Source organism: Antedon bifida, chromosome 6 (assembly GCF_963402885.1).
Source record: "Antedon bifida chromosome 6, ecAntBifi1.1, whole genome shotgun sequence".
Lineage (NCBI taxonomy): Eukaryota > Metazoa > Echinodermata > Crinoidea > Comatulida > Antedonidae > Antedon > Antedon bifida.
Window position 1 is genome coordinate 4,289,082 of NC_136231.1, and position 15,450 is coordinate 4,304,531.

Sequence of the window (15,450 nt, forward strand, 5' to 3'; positions counted from 1 at the left end):
TTATATAAATTTCACAAATTCCAAACAATAAAGCAAATTCTATCCAATATGTCTCTGTGGCGCAATCGGTTAGCGCGTTCGGCTGTTAACCGAAAGGTTGGTGGTTCAAGCCCACCCAGGGACGATATGGTTTTACTCAATTTCTATTTTATTTTTTATATAAATTCACAAGTTCCAAACAATAAAACTTTCTATCCAATATGTCTGTGGCGCATTCGGTTAGCGCGTTCGGCTGTTAACCGAAAGGTTGGTGGTTCAAGCCCACCTAGGGACGATATGGTTTTAATCAATTTTTATTTTATTTTTTATATAAATTTCACAAATTCCAAACAATAAAACATTCTATCCAATATGTCTCTGTGGCGCAATCGGTTAGCGCGTTCGGCTGTTAACCGAAAGGTTGGTGGTTCAAGCCCACCCAGGGACGATATGGTCTTACTCGATTTTATTTTTTATATAAATTCACAAGTTCCAAACAATAAAACTTTCTATCTAATATGTCTCTGTGGCGCAATCGGTTAGCGCGTTCGGCTGTTAACCGAAAGGTTGGTGGTTCAAGCCCACCCAGGGACGATATGGTTTTACTCAATTTCTATTTTATTTTTTATATAAATTTCACAAATTCCAAACAATAAAGCATTCTATCCAATATGTCTCTGTGGCGCAATCGGTTAGCGCGTTCGGCTGTTAACCGAAAGGTTGGTGGTTCAAGCCCACCTAGGGACGATATGGTTTTAATCAATTTTTATTTTATTTTTTTTATATAAATTTCACAAATTCCAAACAATAAAGCGTCCAATATGTCTCTGTGGCGCAATCGGTTAGCGCGTTCGGCTGTTAACCGAAAGGTTGGTGGTTCAAGCCCACCCAGGGACGATGAGGTTTTACTAAATTTCTATTTTATTTTTTATATAAATTTCACAAATTCCAAACAATAAAATATTCTATCCAATATGTCTCTGTGGCGCAATCGGTTAGCGCGTTCGGCTGTTAACCGAAAGGTTGGTGGTTCAAGCCCACCCAGGGCCGGGACGATATGGTTTTAATCCATTTCTATTCATTTTTATATTTATATTCTATTCATAAATATACATATTAACCTTGTTTAAACCAAAATGACCAGTTAGCTCAGTCGCCTGAGCGTCGTGTTGACAACACGTATGTCGTGGGTTCGATTCCCATGCTGGTCGGTGGAATAGAGTTAAAGGTATGCGACCGACTGGGTTTGTGGTTCACAGAATTATACGTCCCCCTTTCCACTACACATCATGCATCTGGTGATGTGCTGGAAACGAGCCCAAAAGGCTGTGGCAGGGCTTTAGTGCTGAGGCAGTGACATTTAACATCCTTTTTTTTAATGTTTTTTTTCAACCTGTATTCGATCTCGTAAATTTTATGTTTGGCGCCCTCAATTTTAAAAGAAATTGAATTTATATTTTCATCGCAGGTGTACAAAACGGTTTGGTGGGTATGCCGTGCGTTGTTGTGCAGGTGTAGTGGGAAAGACGGTAGTGTCAGTCATTGGCGGTCAACACGCCACACTGTTAAATTTTGATTTTGTTAATCAATATTGCTACATTGGTAGCGAAATGTCCGATTCATGCAAGATATTGTATTGTAATATGTTATGAATAAATGTTTATGGTAGTTAAACAGTACAATATTTTGCTGGAAAAGTTGAGTCAATGTTATCGTCCCACTCATTAAGGTCTACTCATTAAAACATTAAAAGCTAATTTAATTAACAATGCGAAATGGCCTATTCAAAGTCTCTTTTTATTACCATAATCTTTGTACTGTTTTCGGCGACCAATATATCTGTAAAAATTTGTTTATAAGCTTTCAATTTGGCCCATTTTCCACAATTGTCAAAAGCTTGCTAATAATGTACGATGTATGTTCCAATTTGTTATTCATTTAATAGGCACATCTCCCTGTTTTATTTGTATATACTCAATGACTCTTGTTTTTTGTTCCCAACAGGAAGTGAATGGCCAAACGGTTAAGACAATGGAACCATAATAATATCCCAAGTAAGAAAAAAAAATCAAACAAAATACCGATAAAATAGTCTGTAATCTTCCCTTTATTTATTCAAATAATAAATTTGACACAAACAAACTTCCATTAAGAACAATTAATTCAAAAGTAATCCACGATTTACTGTATAATAAGCTGCAGCTGGTCATTTAGTTGGTTCTGATCCACAACTTACAATCTAAACAAGGAACTACCCAAATTTATTTTCAAAGCCAAATGTTGGCAATACATTTTATATTCTCATCATTTAATCTCAGAGTTACTACACAATTTTAAAATAATGCCTATGTATAAACTAGTATAGAAAAAGCAGTTTTATCAATGTTATGCTATTTTTATGTCTAAATTTGACACAGTTGGCAATTTATGGTAATAACTGAAATTATTTTATTATATCCAACTTGCCATATTTACATCCTATGCCACAGATATGCCTTTTTAATACTCAATGTAAATTTATAATTTGAGCGTTTTCGGTTTTTCCCAGGAAAATTCAGATCTTCCAAAATGACCGTACGATGCTGTTTGTTCATAGATTGGCTTTCGTAGATCCAGATCCCTGAAAAAAAATAGTAGTTGTATTTATTCTGTAATCATAACTCATCTTCTTTTGCGATAACCAACATTCAGTAGTTATTGACTTGCTGTTAACAATACTGATGTTTTACTCTTACTGCCAGATTTACATATGACAATCAAACATTGTATTTTACTTACCTGATTATAATACCAGGTCGAAGGTCAAAATTATCATTGACCAGCTTAAGTAGTTCATCTTGACTCTTGTCTGATGTACCATAGTCCCATACTGTGACAGATAATGGTTCCGCAATTCCAATGGCATATGCCACCTACATTAAAAAAGAACATTATTACATTAACATCACATAAAAAAAAAATTATAAATGCAAAATGTCAATAATGAAATAAGTTCATTTACAACTATGTTTCGTGTACCTGTTATTATTTTGGACCAATTGATAGTACCTTCTGTTTTTGATAATATTCTAATACAACATGATGATGGAAATTTTGAAATATTAATTATGATTATGAAACATTTATAACCATTCTAAAGTTCAACACTATCAAATTAAAAATGCATAATCATATTGTGTCAACATATATATTCATTTCAATGAAACATAAAAACTATCGGCCAAAGAGTGTGTCTCTCCAAAAAAATGACGCATTGTAAACATCTCAACACATGTGACCACCATCACTAATTTTGTCTATATTTATTATTACCTGCACAAGAGCTCGTTTGCAAACTTTTGCTGCGACTAAAGATTTAGCAACCCATCGTGCAGCATATGCAGCCGAACGATCCACTTTGGTCATGTCTTTACCAGAGAATGCACCACCACCATGAGCTCCCCATCCACCGTAAGTATCGACAATGATCTTACGTCCAGTTAACCCTGCATCACCCTGTAATTGCATAAATATAAATATTAATATCTTGTCATCTTTTACTACTTTATTAAGTACATACTAAGTACAGTAATTTGTAACTAATTTTTCTGCTTATAGTATTCGTGATACAGTCGCTTGTCAACCTAGATGGCCTAGAAAATACCAGTTCAGTTTGAGAACATAATTTGGTAGAAAGCATGAAGAAGTCCAAGTCCAACTTGTACAGAAATGTATAAAAGCTATCAAACAATCTGTAATACTAAATATGCATATTACCTTTGGTCCACCCAAAAGGAAACTTCCTGAGGGATTAAAATGGAACACAGTGTCCTTATCAAGGTACTTGGCTGGAATAACAGCGGGAATCACAATATCCGCTAAGTCTTTCCTTAGTTGCTTTTGGGTTACATCACCGCTGTGTTGAGTAGAGATAACCACAGTGTGCACACGCAGTGGAACACAACATCCATCGTCCATTCTGTATTGTACGGTAACCTGCCAGAACAAAAAGCTTTAGCTAGCTAGGAAAAGAAGCCTTCTGAAAGGTATTTTAAAAACATCAAAAGGTCACAGTTTCCTTAAAGCAGCCTCAAACTTCCAGATTCATTGAGATCAAGAGGACATCATCAAGTCATTGTGAGTGGGTGGTCAAGCAGTTAAGACAGTGGAACCGTAATTACGTAGCAATAACATTGGCAAGGGTTCGAGGCTCACTCACTCCATGGTTCTGGCGGTAGAACAAGTCTTCTCGGATAAGGACTATAAACCGTAGGTCCAGTGTATACATATCTAGCTCATGTGCACTTTAAAGGACCTAGTGCATCTGTCGAGACGAGTAGGGGGTTACACCGGTTTACAAGTACACAAATAGCCATTGATCATAACTGGGCCCTCTGGGAGACCAGTCTTCGACTGAAGAGGTTACCCAGTATAAAATAACAAAAGTCTGTAAAGGCCAACCCATAAGTTATAACCTATACAATTCAAGAAAACCCCACAATAAAAGTGTTTTACAAAATGTTTTGGTCTGCTATTGTTTTGGTCTAAGCCTAGGCTAGAGAATTTCTTAAATTGTGTCTATCGAAACTGGTATTTACAATTTTACTACATATATTATTTACTTTAACACAAAAACCCTGCGATGGTTTAAATCATGAGGTGCAGTGTGAACAAAGAATGAAAATATACCTGGCTTTTGCAATCTGGTCTTAGGTAAGACATTTGTCCATTTTTTTTCCGCCTTTCTTCAGCTAGCTTCTTTGTAAGGCCATGAGCTAGAACTACCGTCAATGGCATTAGTTCTTCGGTTTCATTGGTGGCATAACCAAACATAAGACCCTATACAAATAGTTAAAATAATAATGGAATAACACTATCGGTGATATCTATCCTATTCCGAAAATGAGCTCAAACACTATAAATAGTATCTAATAAAATGCTTACCCATAACTTCTATATTGTGGTTAGGATTATAGCTATACACTATGAAAGTTGTTCCCTTTCATCTTTAACAATTATAAAGTAGTTATCCTCAAACAATTAGTTTACCAAGAATTCACCAGTGAATATCATGTGGGCACTTTAATTTGGGCTGCTGTTAGGGCCTAGTAAATAGGTATTGCTGTGGCATCAAGTTGGGCTGCTAGGGCCTAGTAAATAGGTATTGCTGTGGCATCAAGTTGGGCTGCTAGGGCCTAGTAAATAGGTATTGCTGTGGCATCAAGTTGGGCTGCTAGGGCCTAGTAAATAGGTATTGCTGTGGCATCAAGTTGGGCTGCTAGGGCCTAGTAAATAGGTATTGCTGTGGCATCAAGTTGGGCTGTTAGGGCCTAGTAAATAGGTATTGCTGTGGCATCAAGTTGGGCTGTTAGGGCCTAGTAAATAGGTATTGCTGTGGCATCAAGTTGGGCTGCTAGGGCCTAGTAAATAGGTATTGCTGTGGCATCAAGTTGGGCTGTTAGGGCCTAGTAAATAGGTATTGCTGTGGCATCAAGTTGGGCTGTTAGGGCCTAGTAAATAGGTATTGCTGTGGCATCAAGTTGGGCTGTTAGGGCCTAGTAAATAGGTATTGCTGTGGCATCAAGTTGGGCTGCTAGGGCCTAGCAAATAGGTATTGTTGTGACATCAAGTTGGGCTGTTAGGGCCTAGTAAATAGGTATTGTTGTGACATCAAGTTGGGCTGTTAGGGCCTAGTAAATAGGTATTGTTGTGGCATCAAGTTTCAAGAACGTGGGCTTTTAAGAACGCAGAACGTTAGAAATGCAAGAAACTCCTTCTAGGAGGAACATAGACTACAGATGCTGCAACAGCATTGTCAATTCATTCGACTCAGTTGATCAAATTTAAACATTTTGCTTGGGTATTATTTAAACAAATGTTGAAACTGTCTGAAATCACTTCTAGAAAGTTTTTGCCAACAAACAATGTTTACTATATTTTATTCAAAGTATTGTACTGCATGCTGTACATACAGTACTTCCTTGAATAGGTAGTTTGATACTATGTATGCACCAGCAAGATGTAATAAGCCGAAGGCTAGAGGGCAGACTCCAGAATGAAAAGTGATTCCAAAAGGCGGGAGCACCAACAAGATGGCGGTCGTAAATGTGTTTAAAAACATTATTTAATATATAAAAATTAATAATCTAATATAATACATTAAAACCGCATAAATTGTCAAAGCACAGTGAAGTTGTTATAAAATTAAATCTATTGTTAATCACAATGGAATGCATAATTTCTTGGTAATCTAGCATTTTTTGTATACGAGGATCATATAGAATGCGTTCGCGTTTACACGCTGCGTTGCGTATCGTTCTCACGCAGATAGGCTCAACACAGGCGTATAGCAGTGCGTACTGCGTAGGGCATATCTGATTGGTTGATTGCAGGCGCCATCTTGTTGGTTGACATCTAGCCTTCGGCTATATAAAATCATTGGTATGCTGCCCTCTATAACATCAATACACTGAACCTTCTAAAAACATGTTTGCTGCCCCCTATAGTATGCTCAATCCTTACAGTGTATAAATATACCAATAATCTTCATAAGAAAATGGTCTCATCATAGAGCTGTACACAGAGCTCTGTAGTCTCATAACGACTTGTGCACAACTTTTGTAATTTTTGTTTAATTTTATGACATGGTTTCACCTAAAAATTTGGACTAATAATTGTGAATGCCTACATATAGATAAAAGTTGGTTCCACACTCAACAAGATTGCATTTAATTGTTTGATAAAATTCCTTGTTATTGGTTCATATGGAAAGAACCATGCTTCATTAACTTTATGTCATTTAAGAATTTGGACAATGAACATAGAAGGTTACGCTCAGAATATTATATCTGAATATAGAGCTTTTAAAGTATTAAAGTTCACGGCCTTCAGCTATTGTGGAAAGTTTTTAATCTTTCTCTCTCAAGTGATTGATATTCTAATCAAGTATTGCTAAAATAAATCAGGTTATCTGAAAGATAATATGCAGTATTGTTAGAACTTGTCCTGTAGAGTAGAAGGCCTAGAGAACAATCAAACAGCAACGTCACTCAAGGCTACACCCTGAAAAAAGAAGCTTTGAAACGTTATCAAGATGCATAATAGATGGAAAAGATATGCTGTTTGTTAGTATCCCAAGTTATGTATTGAAAAAAGGGGAAAGAAGATCATTAGAATTTTAAATGGTTCTCAAATGTTATTATAATTATAGTGAAAAATAGATTTGTGTTTAAAAAAAAAAGTGTTATAAATAAAATCCTAATTTTGATTTATTTTTAGCACAAAATGTAAAACCATAATATCTATTGTTGTATTAATATTTAAAAAAAAAAGAATAAAAGGGAAAAAATGTTGAAAAAATATGTACCGGTATATTAGAATTCTTTGACTTCTTTTGGACATCTGGTGAAACATTTATTAATTAACTAACTAAATGTAAATATTATGGTTAATTACAATCATACTAGGCCTAGCATAAACATGCATAACATAAACACATGTCTGGTAGCAATAATTGGCTTTTTCGTTTATTTTGTTTGCGGTTCTATAAAATAATTTTTAAAATATACTATTCTAGTTTATTTAGCAAGAATTAAATTCTTATTCAACCTAAAAAAAATCTACCTTTAAAAAAAAATTTGACTGGCCTACTGCACTTAATTACACTACGACTGGGAATCGAACCCAGGGCCTCTCGCACGTCTCGCAAGCGCTCTTGCCACTGAGCCATCGTAGTGTTGTGGCAGCGGTTTCAGTCAAGTCTATGACACCCTAGCCTAACAAAAAAAAACAAAAAAACAACCACCTAATTTATTTCATTTTAGTCCTAAATTATGCTATTTTACTATTGCAGAACCTCTACTAAACAACAAGTTCCGAGTCAACCTAAATTATTTATTTATGGACTATAAACAATTTTAATTGTTGTTCTTTATTTACTCAAATCAAACATATAACCAGGATGTGAATATTATCTTTCTATTATTATCTTCAATTGGATTAAATTAACTAAATTTAGATTTTAGAATTAGAAAGTTATTATAATTTATGCAGTAAATTTTAATATACAATTAAATTGCTGTGATCATCAAATGAAAAAACCCCTCTCTTAGAATCACTTGGTATATGTTTAAGCCTATACTTATAATCATGGTTAGGCCGGCTTTTGTGCCACCACCACGCCTCTACGCCTACCTGATCACCTGCACCTATATCTTCCTCCTTCTTGTCGATGTGAACAGCAGCAGCAATCTCTATGGCTTGCTCTTCCAGTGCGACGAGTACATTACAAGTTTCGCAGTCAAAACCTAAAAATAAAAATCAATTTTAGATTTGATTTTCTTGTATCAATCAGATCTTATCTCAAATTATTATATTTTGTTGTAAAGTATAAAAAGTATGAAATCATTATTCAGAGAGAAATAAAATTATACTAGGAAAATAAATAATACTGATCAAAGGTCATACAATAAATAATAATTTGTCCTCATTAAAATAATCTTTCATCATTCAATAATCTCATGCCATTATTTGTAGTACCATTACATTCATAAACATTCATTATTTGTATAATATTAGTAATATCTCTAGAATACACTAAAATAGACTTTCTTAATCAAAGATAATTAAAATCAAAGAGAAATAAAATTATACTAGAAAAATAAATAATACCGATCAATGGTCATACAATAATTAATAATAATTTCACCTCGTTAAAATAACCTTTCATCATTCAATCTTGTACCATTATTTTTATACTATTAAATTTATTATTTGTATAGTAATATCTATAGAATATACTAAATTAGGACTTTCTTAATCAAAGATTCTCCTTATATTTTATCAGGGCTATAACTGTTAAATCTACTTTCTTTTATATTATACCATCAGATTTATAGTTTTGGAAGATGTTCAGTTATCTTTCATACTGTAGCCAGCTTTCAATTTGTATTCAATGAGCTTCAACAATTTAGGAATTAAAAAGCCGCATTTTATATAAAACCATTAATTAATGTTAATTATCAATGTTGAAATATATAGATACATTATGTTATAAGCCATGTCCTTTACTAGTAGCAATTGTACATCTAGTACAACAGTAGTACATAGATTAGAAACTAAATGGGTTAATGGGATCTAAACTAGAGATAACCAATGGAATATTAAATGCAAGTCATTGTTTAATAAACATCGGTTTATATGGCTACTTATTTACTGAAAAAAGCAGGCGTGTGCCTAAACAATAGAACTTTACTATAGTATACACATATAAATTATTATAATGTCACTGTTTAAACAAAGAATGACTTTACAGTTTTAGATCATATACGGTAGTGTGCCACAGATGACTATGTTCTACTGCAAAGAATAATGATATAATGAAATCAATAAAGTTACATTGAAGATTCAACAATATTTCATTATGTAACGTCACAGTCTTCCTTTCAATTAAAGGAACATATGTGAATGTAGCTCAAATGAAAATAATTTATTGAGTAAAATAAACAGAAAATTTGAGTGTCATACCAGATTATACAAACGATATAAATATTAGTAAACTATGCACTACAGTTTGACATTATTATTATTATTAATAAGTTAAAGTTTGAATGGTTTGTAAGCCTGTTTTCCAGTTGACATTAATAACATATTTAGTGACCCAAAATTATGTTGACATAAAGCCGGATACCCCTTTTCCTGTAAAATCGAATCTGGTTAACTCAACACAATTTAATTGTGGAATGGAAAACAGGTTTAAAGACACACACAACTATTAAGGTTAGTAATACTATAGATGGAAAATAAACAAAAAATGTTTCCAAAAGTTTGGCATCATTAGTATTTGCATTCTAGATACCTACATACAATTATATAAATAAAATTGTTTGTGCCAAAATGTGGCTCAAAATTCTACTATTAATACATCTGTACCGGTTGTAACCCATTACTTATCAATTTACAAACCCCTCGCTATAGTATAAACTATAAATCCCTGCAACAAAAGTCCAAAGTTCATCTTCGGGGGGATTAAATAAGGTTTTTCATTAGAGAGATTACCTCTGTGATAACAAAGCATAGCATTATCAGAGTTTAATACCTTTTGAGGAATCATCATAGCCAATTCTTTTGATGGTATTCCTGATAACGGACTGGTAGTCGACATGTGCTTTTGATGTGATCTCCCCAGCTACAAGTATCATTCCAGTCTTGGACACAGATTCTAATCACAAATGAAAAATAACAAAACATAACATAAGCCTGTTATTCAATGACAAAAAAAGACTTGCTAAATGTACATAAAACATTATCCTACTATATTTTATGGACTGGGGCTAGTTAGCTGTATAACTGTATCGCTAGTGACACTGTGCTAGCTCAAACAAAAACTACAACTTTATAATAGGATATCATCCCAGTCATTTAAAAGAAGCAGAATGTTCACATTTTCATTATTAGCAGTCAGTCAGTTTGTTATCATATGCAGATAAGATGGGTTGAGAAAAGATTATTACTGGACATTGCATGCAAAGATGTGAACATATTTCAGCATGTTAAGATATGATATGCATGAATAAGAGATCAGGTGACACCTTTTAACTACCCTGTGTCAATGGTGTCAGACAACATACTGCAAGTTCATAGGTCATTCTATGATGCAATTCAATAGAAAAGCATGTACAGTACCACTGTAGGCTAGCCAACCATCTTTCGTTGTACATTATGGGTTGTAAGATGGGATGTATGATGGGGAATGCATGAGCTAGTAGCTAGTGGAACTCATATTAGTAAAATGTACAGGGGTAGTGGTTTTTATTCTTAACTCCTCTTAGGGCTTTTTTATTTGAAACCTTGAATAATAAATATTTATAAATAATACAGTCCCTGGTCAGTGACATAGTCTGTTAAAAATATATATGAACTGCCAGTCAAATATAAATAAAGTAAACACTTTAAGGCCAACCGAATGGCTGGTACGCATAAATGTATAATTTTTTTTTCAATTTTCATTGTATAACGATAACTTGGGGCAATATTCCGCAACTAGTAATGTTATTGTCAAATGTGTATTGTATAGGTATAGTATTTTTGCGTAATACTCTGTATGATAAAAGCCTTCCTCATTCATATAATAAACAAACTGTTAATGTGTGTCCTTAGTCCACAACACTGTCATGTCATTGTAAACAAGATCTACCAATCATTAGAAACGATCCGTGAAAAATATTGATGAGTTATAATATTGATTATAATACTGGCTAAATATATCGTATGTGGAAAATATTGTATGATTTTTTAACCTGTATACAAGTGACCTCTATCACATTTTAATAACTACACTGGATAATAACCAATAAATTAAAACACTGCAAATTAAAACCACTTTCTACAGCAGCATAATAATACAAAATATAATGTATTATAAACAAAGTATGACTATACGATATGTTTGAATGCATCTTATGTAAAGTATCCTAGGAACAATAATTCAGCTCATGAATTTTAGAAAATAGAGTTGAAGAAAATGATCTTAAACACACAGAGGCTTAAACTTGACATGACATGGGTGGAAATGTGTTGGCTGCATAACATAGCAATGTGCAGATCCATTTATTTAAGGGGGTTATAGTTTCCAAGCTCTATTTTCCAGATCTGCATCAGTAGATGAGTGATATTGTTAAGGTGGTTACACATTAACTGTAACATTTATTATTCAAAAAATTAATTACAGATACATTTGCAGACTCGCCTCACCAAGCACGGTTTAGAAAATTACCTGTACTCTACACACATCAATGATACAGCCTAGTAGTATATACCAGGTACAAATACAGCAGATAGGCTGAGCTGATAGTATTTTCTATAGTATACTTACCACAGGCTACCTTAGCATATGGATCCTGTTTAAGATGGGCATCCAACACTGCATCACTTACTTGATCACATATTTTATCTATAAAGAGAAGATTAAACATTGTTGTAAATAAGCAACAAGTAGTTTGAGAAAATTGTTTGCCAGAATGTCATAACACAGACATGCTCTCTGCTCTTATGCAACTAAATAGCCATATACTATAAACCTCTCAGAGAAAAAATTATTTCAAATTCAGGAATGGATTTTTTTAAAAATAAACTGTTATTATTTTAACAATTATGAGATCCAAACGTAAATCATTAAACAAGTAATACTGTCAATAAAGATACTAAATCTGATCATAAAAGTACTAATCTATACAACAAAATCACTGACACCAAGGTCATTTACAGTATAATATGCAGTTCTTGCAACTAAATTCTGATTGTTTGAGTTTGAAAAGACTCTCAAACAAATTCCTTGGATTTACTGAAGGTTAAAACAAAATTTAAAATCACAATAGATTCATGACAATAGTGTAAAGAATTAGCACTCAGAATTAGGTGTGGTTTGGCTACGTGTACAGAACATTGAAAATGCAAATGTGATTTTGAAATAAATTGAAAAATCTAAATATGTTATACTGTAGTATTCTTAAAAGATGCCCAGGGAACTCCCACTATGCAAGCAAAAATCAACCAGTGTGAACTGGAATAGGCTGGTTATATAATAACATCAGATGTTTTGTACACCAACTGCATATGGGAATTTGAACAGCCAGAGACTGAGCGCCAATAATAATGTTGAATAATTCAATTACAAAGCAGAAATTTAACACTCAACAGATGTGTATTTATCGATAATGTACAGTATTTCAATGTTCAATGTTAATGATGTCAAATTGTATTTTATACCTAATTCAGGTTGGTTTCTTCATCACCATTGCAAATACATTGTTTGAGAAATAATTAAGCTATCAATAGATGCAGTACAAACTGTTTTAACTATTCAGAGAGTTTTCATTTTAAAATATTCCTAATGTACTTTTGAAGACAGACAATTGGGATAGAATACACCTCTAATTAATAATGGAAGGATCCAAATAATGGTCTGAGTTTTTGAATAGCAGCTTATAGCTACTGTAGATAGCAGGCAAAGGAGTTATTATACAGTAAACCTTGTATACAACCTTGATATAAATCAGAATAGATTAATTAAACAATGCAATTTAAATCAAACAGTGTCACAATGAAAGAACCCCAACACAACATTTGATATATTTCATCAAGTTACAATACTTCAAAAGTTCATACCAATTTCAATTTTGTTTGAATAAATGTACAAGCAGTACATTTATCACAAATCATTTCCAACAATAGTGAATCTGCCTGGAAGCGTCTAGAAAACTGATAGATCTGATATATAATTTAAAAATCCCTCTGACAATAATGGAACGATCCAAATAATGGTCTGACTTTTTAAATAGCAGCATCTTGAAATCTATATATCATAGTCTCTATTATCTATATCTATAAAACTCTATCTGATATCTCGCGTTTTCTAGATCAGATTTAGAACACTCATACTGTATATATCTTAGATCTGAGTTTTCCAGGCACTGACAGTCACTAAGCTGAGGTTATTACAACCACAGACTAGGCCTAAAACAAAGTTGCATCATCAAGGTCAGCTTCATATATTGTACCATGTCAATTAATTTGGAAATTCATTGTTAGAATTTCATTGATTGAAAAGAATGGAAAGTGAGGCTACCTTGATTAAAACCAATAAAATATTACAAACACCTACAGTATATTCAATTTAAATGACAAAATATAGTCAATCTGTAAGTATATAACAAATTAAAATAAGCTTTTTGTATTCTGGCTATAAAAATCATAGGCAGATCCAAGACAGCCTAGGTGATCCTAAATGTTAAAAATTATTACAGTGTAAAAGGTTAAAAGGTTCAGAAATTCATTTCACAATTATTTATCCCGCCTTTATTTCATCATCATGCATATGTTCGCTGATCACATAATTTTTCACCTAGTTACATGCAAAATAGACCAATCAGCTAACAATCACATGGTTATTCCATTTAAATGCCAGGGAATGGAAATTTACACACCACATGTTTGAGCTTGAACTGTAGATTCCTAATTGCTGTGTCTAGCCGGGTCAGAAGGACCATGCATGTTCTAGATAAATATATATATATATCTGACCTAGAGAAATAACTAAAAAAAAATCATATTTTTTTGCAAGATTGATTATTAAATTTCATTCAAAATTATTGTTATTTTGACTCATTTAACTATCAAATCCATTATTACTAGAAATATTATTTTGGTACAGTAAATCAGCCCAATATTACTTTAAAAATGTCAAATATTGTATACTTAAGCTGCCAAATATTTGATCTGGTGCATTTAATCTACCCCTACAGTAGCTAGTATTACTATTACAGTAGGTAGTGGCATTATGAATAATATTAAATCTACTACAACAACTTCGCACCTAAGTCTACCTAAATCAGACTTTAAAAATTCTAATTCATATATTCACAAACATGATGATCGCTACATGCGAGTGTCATTTCTGGCCAACTATAGGTGCCATTTATCATGCAATTTTATGTGTACAATTTCCAAAATTTATCTACTACTAGGGGTGTCATTTAACTAAATTCGCTTCGCCCCAGCCCCAATAAATAATACTCGGTGTCCTTTTTATGCCATGGGCCCCTCTATTTCAGAATCCTTGATCCGTATATGAGTCTACAGTAAGCTGGGCCGTACACCCCTTCTATTATTGGCTATATTTAGCCTTCATTTTATCTTAGCTATACTATACAAGTACATATAATCACTAGGCCTAGGCTTTATCTCTATATTAATTTAATACTAACCAGCAGCCAGTGAGTGGGCCAGGGTAGGGAGTTGTTATTTTGTTAACAATTCAATCAACCACAACAAAGCAACTAGCTAACTACGCTAGGTTAGGTTATTATTATATTACAGTAGATTTTAGAACTGTTCACAAAAGTCTCAGCTCCTAGCCTTGTTGTGAAAGCTATCCGGCTCAACCACAACCACGTGCTGAGCCTGAGCCTAAAATTGGCAGTTGATCTGAAGAACGCTTTATCATCAAACAATAATAATGCACTTACCTGGATGGCCTTCTCCTACTGATTCTGATGTAAAAAGAAACGTGTCAGACTCTGAAGAATCTCCATTACCATTTGTAAAATTTTGAGACATTGTTTATATTGTTTTATGGAAAATTATGTGTAAAAGTAAAGGCACTACTGAGAAACTTCACATCTATCGCACGCCTAGGCCACCACTCTGAGCTAGCTGGAACTACTAACGAACGACCAATCGTTGAGGCTTATAAATCGCGATGCGATGGTGACGGTCACTCCTCTTTTTCTTTGCTCATTTCCTATGCAAAAACAGAGGGTTTGCTTAATTCGCGACGTGATTGGCTGGATTTATAAGCATAAAAGATTGTCATTCAATACAAATTATTACGCCACGTTGTTTAAACTTTTCACAATAATTTAACGATTATTTGGGTAGGCTAAATAGAAAGACATAACATCATAAAAAGACATGTCACATCGAACATTTATGTTT

At 33.4% G+C, this 15,450-nt stretch overlaps 1 protein-coding gene and 7 non-coding genes across 8 annotated transcripts; 6 read left to right on the top strand and 2 right to left on the bottom strand.

The window, feature by feature from the left end:
* The first annotated feature begins 50 nt into the window (after positions 1 to 50).
* Positions 51 to 124, top strand: Trnan-guu (transfer RNA asparagine (anticodon GUU)). The gene has a single exon. It is a non-coding gene; the product is annotated as a tRNA-Asn (tRNA).
* Positions 125 to 353: 229 nt separating this feature from the next.
* Positions 354 to 427, top strand: Trnan-guu (transfer RNA asparagine (anticodon GUU)). The gene has a single exon. It is a non-coding gene; the product is annotated as a tRNA-Asn (tRNA).
* Positions 428 to 499: 72 nt separating this feature from the next.
* Positions 500 to 573, top strand: Trnan-guu (transfer RNA asparagine (anticodon GUU)). The gene has a single exon. It is a non-coding gene; the product is annotated as a tRNA-Asn (tRNA).
* A 79-nt stretch (positions 574 to 652) lies between these two features.
* Trnan-guu (transfer RNA asparagine (anticodon GUU)) lies at positions 653 to 726 on the top strand. The gene has a single exon. It is a non-coding gene; the product is annotated as a tRNA-Asn (tRNA).
* A 76-nt stretch (positions 727 to 802) lies between these two features.
* On the top strand, positions 803 to 876 carry Trnan-guu (transfer RNA asparagine (anticodon GUU)). The gene has a single exon. It is a non-coding gene; the product is annotated as a tRNA-Asn (tRNA).
* Positions 877 to 955: 79 nt separating this feature from the next.
* On the top strand, positions 956 to 1,029 carry Trnan-guu (transfer RNA asparagine (anticodon GUU)). The gene has a single exon. It is a non-coding gene; the product is annotated as a tRNA-Asn (tRNA).
* A 1,036-nt stretch (positions 1,030 to 2,065) lies between these two features.
* On the bottom strand, positions 2,066 to 15,200 carry LOC144845832 (S-adenosylmethionine synthase-like). Its single transcript, XM_078703280.1, has 9 exons — positions 14,982 to 15,200; positions 11,831 to 11,908; positions 10,055 to 10,177; positions 8,152 to 8,264; positions 4,648 to 4,797; positions 3,736 to 3,954; positions 3,292 to 3,474; positions 2,758 to 2,891; positions 2,066 to 2,599 (listed from the first exon to the last, which is right to left on the bottom strand). The coding sequence occupies exons 1-9, from the start codon at positions 15,070 to 15,072 to the stop codon at positions 2,497 to 2,499; spliced, it is 1,194 nt and encodes a 397-aa protein (XP_078559406.1). The 5' UTR covers positions 15,073 to 15,200; the 3' UTR covers positions 2,066 to 2,496.
* Trnav-gac (transfer RNA valine (anticodon GAC)) lies at positions 7,621 to 7,693 on the bottom strand. Its single transcript has one exon. It is a non-coding gene; the product is annotated as a tRNA-Val (tRNA).
* Positions 15,201 to 15,450: the final 250 nt, after the last annotated feature.